The sequence below is a fragment of the Lepidochelys olivacea genome, assembly GCF_965140295.1.
Source record: "Lepidochelys olivacea isolate rLepOli2 genome assembly, chromosome: 18".
NCBI classification, from domain to species: domain Eukaryota; kingdom Metazoa; phylum Chordata; order Testudines; family Cheloniidae; genus Lepidochelys; species Lepidochelys olivacea.
This window is the reverse complement of record NC_140428.1, coordinates 17102365-17115471: the sequence shown is the minus strand read 5'-3', so window position 1 is coordinate 17115471 and position 13107 is coordinate 17102365. Positions and strand designations below refer to the sequence as shown.

The window sequence follows — 13107 nt, the reverse complement described above, 5'->3', positions numbered from 1 at the left end:
CCAACGCAAAGGGTGCAAATCTCCCAAGATCTTATGTACTCAGGAAATCGCCTTCCCGTCCCACTGACGGACTCCTTATCTAGGAAAGGCCTTTTCCCCTCACTGCACACAACCCTTCTCATCCCTCTCCGTGGAAGAGGTTTTTAAGAGGTAACAGGCTGTCCTTAGACTCAGGCATCCATAATAAGCCTGAGAACCTCTTTCAGTTCATAGGAAAAAAAGGGCTTTAACCATTCTAAAACTGATACCCGCCTTCAGTCACCCTCCCAGAACTGTCAGGTCTGACTGTGTCACAAGAGTCTTTGTGTGCACAGCTGTATTTATCAGCTAAGGAGGCAGTGTGGTCCAGGGGATTTAGGGCATAAAACTGGGTGCAGGGAGACCTGGCTTCCCTTCCGAGCTCCCCATGTGACCAGGAGCACAGCACTCCATTACATTGTTTCCCAGTATATCATCGGGATAACGATACAGACCCACCCTTGTAAAGTGTTTTGAGAAATGTGGATTAAAGCGAGAGAGAGTGCACACACGAAGCATTATTATTCAGTATTACTCACTGGAGAGAGCTCCTGAAATGACTTAGCTTGCAGCAGTATTTCTTCGGAGCAGGGGTGTGTGCGGGGGCTTATCTATTTAGTTCAGTCGTAAAAGGATATGAAGTATTGATACAACAAATAAAACAATAGCATCCTGGCTAGCAGCAGACCTTCTACATTTTCTTAATCACCTTTGATCACCTTTTTTATCTAGCCAGAACCTGCCTGACATGGCCCCAGAATAACAAAGCAAGCGCTAGAAACACGCTAGCAAGTGATAAGACTTCTGATCCAAAAACCTAGGTTTTCTCCAGCTAGGTGCTGCAGATGCTGTAGGTTACAATCTCAGTCTTCTGAGAGGTTGTGAAAGCCCTGGCTATGAGTACATGCCAAATGGAAGGTATTTTAGCAGTTCATCAACTAGACAATAGAGGATTCTACTAAAAGAGTCTAAGCCTCTTATCGGTCTCTCTCTCTCTGGCTGGGTCTACATCTGTTGCAACTTGCAACCCTGGGACTGAGTTTTTCAAATGGTTTGTGGCTGTTTTGCACAACCTTTCCTGGTAAGCACTGGACTTGGTTGCTAGGGTTACTATGCCTGACACACTCTACAGAGCTATTTTTTATAGCAGTGGTGAATTGCAATCATTGTTGTCAGAGGTCAGATTTAAACTGGTAACTTGGGGCTTGATTCTTCAATGAGCTATTTGTGGGGGTAGAGGCCTCCCTGCAATGGAGCTAATTACATGGTTGGGGTTTGTAACAGGTTGTGGTACCTCCTGCTCGTTGCTCCAGTAATTAGCTCTGTCCATCAGCAGGGCGCCCTCCTCTTGTGGTGTCTCACTCTCGATCGCTGCTTCTCCACCATCTCCGCTGTCTGTGGGGACCGCTGTCACTCTCGGACCGCAGAGTCCTCTTCAGGGCACAGCCCTCCAGCTGTGCCCCATCTCCATTGTCTCCCCCCTTCTAGGGGAACCGGCAGACCTTCACCCGGCCTCTCGCCGCAGTGGCAAACTGCAGCACTTAGTCCAGCCCTTCGCTCGGGGCAAGCTGCAGTCCTTTGGCTGGCCACTTCCTTCGGCAGCCAGTGGGGCAGAGTGGGAGGCCCAGGCCCACCCACTCCTCTGGGCCCTGATAGCTGCTCATTGCCTCTCCTTCCCCTCTCTGCTACTACCTGCTTTCCCTGGGCCACTTCTCCATAGCCCCAGCACCTACTTGGCCACTGTATCAAGGCTTCAGTCTGCCCCTGGTCCTGGTCCTGGTCCTGGTCCAGGTCCAGGTCCAGGTCCAAGGAGAGACTGAGCTCCTCTCTGCCCTGAAACCCTTCTTATAGGGCCCAGCCTGGCCCCGATTGGCTGTTTCTAAGCCTTCCTCTGGTTGGCTGGGTTCCACGCAACTGCTCCAAGGGTTGCTATTAACCCTCTGCCAGCCAGTGAGGGGCAGTTGTTCCTCACAGGGTCATAAAGATAACTGGTTCCATAGCCCATTAGACAAGTTCTCTAAATCTATTTGCCAGTCCCTGTGCCAATCCCCTACTCTTTTTTATAATATTTAATGAGACTTTCCTTTCCATTGTTCTAATACCCCCTTCCAAAATTAAAAAAAAAGACAATAGTATTTTTCCCTTACCCATTTTATCCTTTTCCAGTTGGCAAGCCCTCTCTTTGCAGCTGAAATGAACACGGCATTTGTATTTACTTCCTATGTAGTTCATCTACTCCATTTTATGTCAGCACAGCTGCAGGGCAGAGTTTGCTAGTTATTCTCTGCTTCTCCTGTTTGTTGATTCTGCATCGGAAGAGCACTAAGCATTTAGACTGAGATATCCAAAGCTGCCTCCTACGGAATTTGCATAGTCAATTCCCATTAAAAGTAATGGGAGTTGCGGGTTCAAAACAGTAGACAACTTAGAACATTTCAGCCCTAGCCTTTTTACCTCTATAATACCTTGGGTCGGTATTTAAAAAAGAAAAGAAATGCACACTTGACAGTTTTTCTTTAGATATTCCAATCAGATATTTTAAAGCAGATAGCCATCTAAAAACAGAGGATTTTGGATAATTGTGAATTTGTGCTTCAAGATGGGGAGATAAACTGTAGTGCAGCTGGAGTTGCATGCACAGAAGCCAGCAGCTGCATGGGCTAGCCACTGCACACACAAACACGCTTGCACCCTATGGGTACATACTCGGGGCAGCTAGCTCGTCCACTGCTCACTGCAGCCTGTGTTACCATAGCTACACTAGGAATCGCACCTCTATCTCCAAGTGCAGATGTGGCCTTTGCTGTGTGGTGGCTCACGGAAGTTATATGGCTGCAGATGCATCATGGGAGATTTCGGCCGGACGGGGACCCTGGCCCATAGAGGTGAATGGTGGCATCAGGCAATTGATCCACGGCTCCTGTGAGGCAATATGGCACCACAGGGAGATGCAGATAATGTGGCACTGACTGCATTTGAGACATTCCAGGTCAGTCCAACAAACTGAAATAAAATATTTCAATTTGGAAATATTGAGTTTTGATCCCAAATGCCAAAAAAAACCAACCAACCAAACAAACAAAAAAACACAACAACATTCTGTTTCCTAATCAAATTTTTCTGACCTTCGTGTTTCATGTGATATATCAATAATTTAACTTTTCATTCTGATTTGTGATGAAAAAACCCCCGCTGAACTAGTGGAGTTTCCCTGTGGGGTGGGAATTCCAATTCTTTTGCTCAGTTCTAGCCAATCAATTTCCAGCAAACTGAAAAAAAAAGATGGGGCTGTTCCTACGCCACTGAAGTGAGCTGGGGCTGCTCATCGCCTCTGAAAACCAGGGCCCAGCCCCTTTCTTTTTTCAAGAGCCTAAGTACGGCTTTAGGAACAAACCGGGCTTGAAAATGTTAGAAATAGGGTTTACCATAGTGACTGTGTCAAACCTTTACTCTGCAATCCTGCCTCTGACTGTGACCAATAGTTGATGCTACAGAAGGAGGCTCAGATTCCACCATAATGCACCTGACAAACTGCTGTGGAGAAGGAGGAAAAATTGCGGTGCTGGAAAAAAATCCCCCCTGTGTGGTGACAGTCGTATATCACTTAAAACCTAATCACAAGAGCTGCTGAAAGCATGACTAGCTTCATGTCCAGCGTAATATATTATCCTCCCACATCAATAATCTCATCTGAAGTACTGGCCACAGCACTGCCTTGCGTTACCTTGAAAGTTCCGAAGAGACACGATTCCATCGTTTTAATACTCGATGAGTCTCTAGAAAAGCTCTGGATTTCTGGAGAATCTGAAGCAGCTGATAATTAGCCCATCTTTCAAACTAGGTTTCTCATTAGTTATGTGGTCTGCTACTTCAGAATCTTCTATTATTGTTCACTTGTGTATGACAGTAGCACACAGAGGCCCCACCGGAAGTCAGAACCATTAAAAGTCCCGTCGGCCGTGCTGCCCAGCTAAAGCAGGCTAGTGCCTACCTTTCCCGACACCGTGCTGTGCCCCGGAAGTGGCCAGCAGTGGGTGTGGCTTCTAGGAAGGGGGGCCATGGGGCTCTGTGTGCTGCCCCCACCCCAAGCACTGGCTCCGCACTCCCATTGGCTGGCAACCGGCCAATGGGAACTGGAGGTGCGGGGTGACTTCGGGCGAGAGTTGTGCGGAGCCGCTTATGCACCTCCGCCTAGGAGCCAGACCTGCCGCTGGCTGCTTCCGGGGCGCAGCACGGTCCGCGGTGCCAGGACAGGCGGGAAGCCTGCCACTGCACCCCCATTGTGCCACTGACAGGGAGCCGCTGGAGGTAAATCCACGCCCCAACCCCGCGTCCCAATTTCCCTGCTCCAGCCCTGAGCCCCCCCAAACCTGGAACCCCTTGCTGCACCCCAAACCACTCATCCCCGGCCCCACCCCAGAGCCCTGACCCCCTCCTGCATCCCAACCCTCCACCCCAGCCCTGAACCCCCCCCAAACCAGGAGCCCCTCCTGTACCCCACACTCCTCATCCCCAGCCCCAGCCCAGAGCCCTGACCCCCTCCCACACCCCAACCCCCTGCCCCATCCCTGAGCTCAACATGACCAGTTTTGGGGCAAGCTTAGATGCACATTTGGGCCTTCCCTTACTGTGGAGGAGAATATTGTGATGCTGTGTGGAATGAGAAGAGGGGGCAGAAAGCACAAGGGGTAAGGGCCTATGGAGAAAAAGCAGGCACCAGCAATCTTCCCAAAACAAATCCAGAGTAGATGGCAAGGAAAAAGAGAAGCCCAAAGGTTGCCTGGAGCAGAATGGCAGGTGAACTCCTCCTCCTGGGTTTCTTCTTTTGGTGATATTGGTGTTGCATGTTAAAAAGAATTTTTTGATGTTCCCTTTGGGGAGTGAGCTCCTGCTAGTGGCCTAACATGCCCTCTGCATGAACACAGGAGTTGCTCTTTGCACAGTGAGGAATGAGAGAGGGAATTTTCCAGCATGTGGATTTTTGCCACCCAGGAACATCAATCCCCACAGCAGTTTGACGGGTAAAATCTTGGTCCCATTGAAGTCGGGGTGGGAGGAGGGGAATTTGCCACTGGCTCAAAGAGACCATGGTTTGCCCTCATTCCTTCCCCTTCGAGTGCATCATGTTTTTCGGAGGTTATGTGCTTCCCTAACAGTTGCACGGTGCACAGAATTTATCCTCACTGTCCACAATGTAATGACCTGAAACCTCAAAGTACTTGAAGGCTCTTATTGATGACAGCTCTGTAAATAGGTCAGGTAGCCCAGGCAGCCGTGTTACAGAGTAACAAGGAGAGCTGCTCTAGTGTACAGGATCCTGCATCAGAGGCTCTTTGGCCACGCAGCTTCCCGAAAGGATGGCAGCAATGGCCAGGCAGAACTCCACAACTACTACAGCCATCCGTGAGGAAAGCCTGGAGCGCCATTTGCTATTGGTCACAGTAGGAGGCAAAGCTTTGTTGTGTATCAGATGTTCCAAAGCCTCAGATTAAAACAAAAGAAGAACCGGACAGCGGCTTTAAAGCTTCAGTCCACGGTGGAGGGGCCGCAGGGCAACAGGATTCTGGGAGGAAGTTCTGGCTGAGCCAGCCAGAATTCCACCTGGGAAATACACGTGACATCCTTTCATGGGAATGTAGCGTGTGTCTGCATGTGAAAGGCAGGTGTGTGTGTCACTGCACATTCATGGACGTGCAGATGGTCCTGCCCCTTCTTGCCACCTCCCAGGAGGCTCTGTGGAGGAGAAGTGCTGTCCTGGGGGCTGCATTTGTGCCCAGGAGAAGGGGTATGGGAAGGAGGTGTCTTGTACCCATTTTCCCCCTACCCACTTATGTCCCTACCCAGGGTAGGACACTATCAAGGCCTATGACAGCGTAAGAGCAAAGAATGGGAAGCTTTATTGAATGTGTGCTATTCTGCTCCCTGTATGGCTGAATATCTCCAACTTCTATTCCAGTGCACACAGGGGCATGTGTAAACGCTGGAATGGATTATTTGGCTTTTGGCCCCAGTCATTCCAAAGTCATGATCCAGCATATTATTGATATTACTATTTAAAATATGTCCATCCAATGCTCCAGGCCCTCAATGCCAACTATTTATGAAAACAATACAAGGCACGCCTGTGCTCAAACCATAAGAACCCTCCTAAATCCTCCATACTCACTGTCTCATCCTCCAAAGGCTCTTTGTTCACAAGCATGTATTTCATATAAAGAAGGAAGAGGAAAGAGGGGTGGTGGGATGGGTAAGAGAGATGCTAGTTTTGGAAGGAACTTTAAAAGGTTTGGATCATCATCAACACTTTGGGAATCAAAGTGGTTCTTCAAACTTTTTGAGGCACCGCCCAACCCTGCCACTAAATTTCCGAGATGCTTCTTAATGCACAAAAGACAAGGCATCTATTAACTGTCTTCCCTGTAGTAATGTAGAGAGGCTGTTGTGGCCACAGCTGGGTTAAATTCTTAGAACCTCAAACACATCCCCTTAGCTGGTTCCAATCACCCGCAGAAGAGCCCAATTTTATTCCCATTATGGCTTTTGACTTGGGTGATGGGGTGGATAACATTCAAATGTAAATGTAAGTTTTCAGTATTAAGTAAACCCGCTGGCTTGTGACCACGGGCAGCTTTATCATAATGTATCTCAACTTCGAATATGATTTTAATTTAGTTTTAATCCAGCTGCCTGCCCCCCTTTAACATTACATTGGAAATAATATTTCACAGTGCTGAAACAATTTATATTGCCACAGCGATGCATGCACGTGTGTTAGAAGTTCCTAGGCCCTGGAGAAGCTTTGGCTCATGTTATCAATCAATCCACCACCACCACCCTTAATATATGTGATACCTTGTGTATAGACATAAGAACAGCCATACTGGGCCAGACCAATGGTCCATCTAGCCCAGTATCCTGTTTTCCAACAGTGGCCATGCCGGATGCTTCAGAGGGAATGAACAAAACAGGGCAACTATCGAGTGATCCATCCCCTGTCGTCCACACCCAGCATCTGGGAGTTAGAGACTTAGAACATCCAGAGCATGGGGTTGCATTCCCTGACCATCTTGGCTAATGGCGATTGATGGACCTATCCTCCATGAACATATCTAATTCTTTTTTTAATCCATATATACTTTTAGCCTTCACAACATCCCCTGGCAACAAGTCCTACAGATTGACTGTACATTTGTGTGAAGAAGTAGTTCCTTTTCTAAATTTCATCACTTAGCATTTTTAAAGTCAGATTGTCAGAGAACTCTACACACAATTCCTAATTCATAAACCACCTTGGCAAATCAGGACTGGCAAATGTACATTATACAGAGCTGAAGCACAGTTCAGAATAATGTGCTACCATCTACTGAAAGCTTAGCAGAGGGTTTTACTGCATGAAACTAGAAAAAAAAGATACACTGAAGAATGATTTTAGGCTCATTTATTTAATGGGCCTACAGTAAAGATGAAAATTCAAAACTTGTGATGGTTTAAATGCAAATGACATCATAGATTTCTCCGGTATGTGGAATCACAAAGGGTTTTTATTATGCAGAGATAAATTTGATCATTAGTTCATATCATTGTGGTTCATATAAATTACAATATCATCAAGCACATTTGCTTGGAGACCTCAGTGAGCCACGCACATGTTGCATCTGATGCATTTTTACACGAAAAAGGAGCAGGAGCAGAATTCCCCCCACATACAACATCTGGGTTTGGCCCTAGATTGCTAAAGGTAGATTCATATTTCATGTCCTGTTATTCAGCGTAACAAACTGAGGCACAATTTTGTCGAGTTTTATTGGTTTTCTCTCTCCAGTTCTGCCTCCCGCAATTCATATAATCTCTATTTTTTCCCCTCTCTGTCTCTCTTTATCATCTTATTGTGCAGCCCGGTCTAGTGAATAGGTCACCAGACTTGGAGCCAGGAGACCTGGGTTCTAATCACAGCGCTGACACTGTCCTGCTGTATGGCCTTGTGCCAGTCACTCACTTCACCCCTATAGTGTGCCTCTGTTTTCCTTCCTGCCCTCTGTCTGTCTTCTTTGTTTAGATTTGTAAGCACTTTGGGACTGAGATTTTCTCTTATGCATATTCACAGTGCTCAGCACAAAGACGCTTTTGGTCTCAGTTGGGGCCTCTAGATTCTACTATAATACATTAGTCAAAAATATTATTTTGTAACAAAATGTTGAACCTTACAACTGAGCATTCCCAACCTATGAATTGTGCTCTCCTACTCTGTGATGTAAAGTCCTAAATACTCATACAGGTGTAGGTGGTAATAATTAAACATACATAAACCCTACTTTCAGGGTAACAGCCGTGTTAGTCTGTATTCGCAAAAAGAAAAGGAGTACAAATTGGTTAGTCTCTAAGGTGCCACAAGTACTCATAAACCCGACTGTTTTATAATCCATATGCCTGTGGTGTCATGCTCTGAATCTTAAGAGAATGAATTTTTGGTACTGAGAAAGTATCTGTGTTAAGAGGCTGTTCATAGAGGGAACTGGACTGCCTACGGTTAGAAATGGGATAAGGAGATTTTCATCTCTAGATTGCCAGGTGGAGTCCAGTTCCCAATCACAAAAGCCACCATTGTGTTTCACATCTTTTATCTGCACTCTCAGCAGAGAAGACAAGGAATTAATGGAGCACTGGACTCCCTTTTCCCCCCTAGAAGGGGTCCCTTCACGTCAGGATTGAGGCACAATGGCAGGGCAGGACTAGGAAAGCTTCCACTGCTGCTTCCCATGCTGTAGCTATTCTGTGATGAAGAGGACTTCCTTCTCCTGGGCTATCAATGCAGCAGTTATCACAAGCCCCATAACTCTCATTAAAAATAAACAGGCTTCTAAAACATTATAAGGCCTTGCTGTGGAATACAAGCCATGTGCCATATTTGTCCACATTCCATTAAGCTCACTTTCTGTTTTCAGCTGGGGGTCAAAAGAGGAAGTGCTGAAATACAGAGGAGGAAGGTGGTGTTGCCCAAAGTAATGCACATTGGAAAACATAATCCCAACTATGCATGCAAAGTGATGGGGTCTAAATTAGCTGCTATCATTCAAGAAAGGGATCTTGGGGTCATCGTGGCTAGTTCTCCAAAAATATCTGCTCAATGTGCAGCAGCAGTTAAAAAAAAAGTTCACAGAATCTTAGCAACCATTAGGAAAGGGATAGATAAGACAGAAAATAACATAATGCTACTATATAAATCCATGGGATGCCTACACCTTGAATACTGTGTGCAGTTCTGGTCGTCTCATCTCAAATAAGGTATATTAGAACTGGAAAAAGTACAGAGAAGGGCAACAAAAATGATCAGGGGTATGGAACAACTTCTATATGAGACAAGATTAAAAAGACTGGGACTGTTCATTTTAGGAAAGAGATGACTAAGGGGAGATATGTTCGAGGTCTATAAAATCCTGAATGTTGTGGAGAAAAAGTGTTATTTATCCCTTCACATCACTTGGGGTCACCCAATGAAATTAATAGGTCACAGGTTTAAAACAAACATAAGGAAGTACTTCTTCACACAATGTACAATCAATCTAGGGAAATCGTTGCCAGAGGAGATGTTGTGAAGGCCAAAAGTATAATTGGGTTAAAAAAAGAATTAGAGAAGTTCATGGAGGATAGGTCCATTAATGGCTATTAGCCAAGATGGTCAGGGACACAACCCCCTGCTAAACCTCTAACTGCCAGAAACTGTGACTGGATGACAGGGGAATAGATCAATTGATAAATTGCCCTGTTCTGTTCACTCCATCTGAATCATCTGGCACTGGCCATTGTCAGAAGACAGGATCCTGGGGTAGGTGGACCCACTGGTCTGACTCAGTGTGACCATTCTTACATTTTTAAGAGTCTAGGGTTCTGGTTTTAGATTGCATGCTCTTTGGGGAAAGTGACTCTCTCTCTCTTTTTGTTGGGAAACGGATCTTGCACATTTTGGGTGCTAATCGAATCTATACCATCAGCATCATCATTAATCCTCCTGGCATGAGGAGAAGTCGGAAGTTCTAGGAACCAAGAAAACTGCCTGTCCTGAGACATCAAGCCAGACATTGGAGACTAGAAATGTTTTAAGGAATAGTTGTTTGGTTGCTTGACTGAACCAAATGTCTCAACTTTTAGAGTGGAAATGGTTTCAAGTCCCATCATTGGGATCCAGGTCAGAACTTCCCCAAAGTTAGGAGATATTTGGATCTGGCATTTTGATTCAGGCATGTTTCAACTTCAGAGGTGTAGCCACTGCCAGTATGGTACCTGTATAGTCACTGTCGGTAGAAGAAGCGGGAGACTATATGGTCTTCTACCAACCTTCTAAATCCCCATGAAATTCTGTCTCCATAAGGAGCTCTAAATATTATAGCTAGGTTTGGTATAGCTCCATCAGAAAGGAAGGTCAAATACAGCACAATGTGTAAGTAAGGAAATCTTCAGGAGGAAAAGTGAACAGTTTGGTGCATTCACTTGAGTTTCTGTCTAGCTTCTCATCACAGCACTATGCCAGGGCTTTTGCAAGGAAATGAAATGCTAAATTAGCCTTTAGTAGCCTTATTATGTAACAGTACATTGTAGCATATGGAATGGAGTAACAGCATCTATTGCACGTGTAATGTTATTGCTAGTGACTCACTCATACTCTAAATACAGTCATGGTGTAGATGGCTCTGCTTCCTTTAGTCAATTATTTCATCTAATGTAACATGCTATTGTCTCGACTGCTTATATGTATGCTTTAACCCTCGGTTAATTAGCTAGTCCAGAATATGGTAGCATCTGCCCACCCTTTGGAAATTTCAAATGTTTCCAGTGATTCCCGCCAATCCTCCTGCATGGTTTCAGTGCTCTTTTTTTCTTTCTCTCTCCCCATAGCTGTGCAGTCTATGCATACCCTAAATGACCAGCTCTCGCATTTTATCGTGAACAAGTCAAAAATGCTGGATGAGGACAAAGATGCTTTCTTGCCCAGTGAAAAAGAGTCTCTGAAAAATTCCATGATGCTGATGAGACACCTCTTAATGGATGCACAGGTATGAAATCAATAAGCTTGTATCTATTAAGACACCCGGGAGTGCACATTGCACAGATCCAAAGGCTGCGCTTCATTTATATGGCAGGTTTAAGCTATGAAAAAAATGTCAGTCCCCTACGTTTGTTTGACACTGACTTAGACCACTGAAATTCACAGCCATGGAAAGGACATATTGGTTCAGAGACTATTGGGATTGTAATGGGCCAGCATGTTGGATTTAGGATTGGAAATTACTTTAAAATCACAGAAGAAAATGGAGTAATTTACCTGTCAATGGTAATCTAGCATTTCTTCTATGAAAGTGAAAATCAGTTTGCTATTGAACATCTGTGCTGAATGCCAGTTTAAGGGTGGCAGGCACATAACATAATTGCTTGGTTTAGCTATGCTCCAGACTGTGACTTGCACATGAACTCATGACTTTTCAGATGTTTCATTGCAACTTTTCACCTTAGAACATAAGAATTTCTCAGAAAGTCTGTGCACAGTAAATATATCCCAGGGTAATTCCCTCTAAATATAAGAAACTTCTGAAAATATTCAATATATTTTTAAACTCCCTTTGAAGTTTTACAAATATATCTTCAAATGAAAAAGGCATCCGATGTTGGATGGCTCTTTGAAAACACAACAGTCTCCCTTCCCTTTTGTCTAAGCCCTAAATTCTGGATCTGCTACCAAGAAGGCCTCTGATTGTTCATAACATTTGTGCATTTTATCTTCACCTTTGATGTGTACAGGATACTCAGCATTTATATAGCGTGGGCGATGTAGGCACCCCAAGTTATGCCAGTCCTTTCATTCCTGTTCACCACATCCTCTGTTCAGACTGACAATGACTAACTTCGCTCAGCTGTGCCAGTCGGTGACTGCCAGTAACAGAAATGAAAGGAGTATTCTGGGCCTGCGACGCTCCATTTGAAACCCCTAACAAGAAAAGGAAACTCAGAACTGTTTGCAAAATAAAAGAGGAGGAAATTATTCCGGCACAGATTAGCTGCATTGTGTGCAAAATCCTCTCAGCCGGGGCTTTTCCTCATCACTATTCCACGGCTAACCCTGTATTGCCAGTGGGAATACCTACATGGATTGCTGCAGATAGTGTACAAACATGATTACCCAAACCTCAGTTAACCAAATTGTTCACTTACTCCAGCGCACTCTGTGGACCCGTTTCCTGTGACTTGCTTTTACAAGTACTTAAATGGGAAACGTAAATAGAAAAAACTACTCTTTTCATGTATTACTCCCATAGCCTTTCACTTGGAACCTGGTGGTTATCTGAGCAAACACATCTCTCTCTCTGTTAAAGCCCTTTGGTCTTAATTAGTTTAGCTAATCGAGCTTTCGTTATACAGAAAAGATGGGCTGGAAATCTCTGGTAGCAATAATGCGCCTATTTTAGTGCTGAATACATTTCTATGTAGAGTTGGGCCTACGCATTCAGATGTGGGCCACATACGCCCCCATGGCTTTAGTATGCTCCATCCTTGGAGTAAAGGGAGGAGGGAATGGCAAAAAAGTCAGAACCATTCCCAAGCTGCAAAAGTCCTCCTTCGCCATCCAACAAGCATCTCCAACTCAGCCAGTATTGGATCCCTCCGAGCTGTGTGGGTTATGGATGATCTGCTTGAGGGCCTTCACATCTAACTTTGTGCAGGACTCCACAAAATGTGCCCGTGGCTCTGTTTCTGTGACCGAAGTAGTGTTGTGGAGGAGAGGACAAATTTTACTAAGGATTGGAACTGCAGGGAACTTTTGTGCAGAACCAGACACACAGCAAGGACTCCATTCTGGGAGTCCTAACATAAAGCATGTGGAGAACAGTGGACAAGTTACATGCCTTCATTTTAGCCCTTCAAAGATAGATTTAGTTTCACAGCTGCGATTGTTCAGAAATACCTGCTGTTAATGAGGCACCAGCAGAAACTGCAGCCCCCAGAATGCCATGTGGGACTGGGAAACTCCACCTTTTGCTAGAAGAAGGGTTCTTACTGGGGAGGGTCAGAAAGGAGCATGCTCACTGAGTTCTCAGTTTG

At 45.2% G+C, this 13107-nt stretch overlaps 1 protein-coding gene across 2 annotated transcripts in view; it reads left to right on the top strand.

Moving 5' to 3' along the window:
* The window catches only part of KAZN (kazrin, periplakin interacting protein), a 713277-nt gene that overhangs the window by 114274 nt on the left and 585896 nt on the right, over window positions 1–13107 (top strand). Inside the window, exon 2 of one of the 2 annotated variants that reach the window (XM_084651592.1) lies at window positions 10909–11066. In XM_084651592.1, the coding sequence (XP_084507718.1) occupies window positions 10909–11066 (158 nt within the window). Of the gene's footprint in view, window positions 1–10908; window positions 11067–13107 lie in introns of those variants that run through there. The other variant, XM_084651597.1, reaches the window with a different exon arrangement.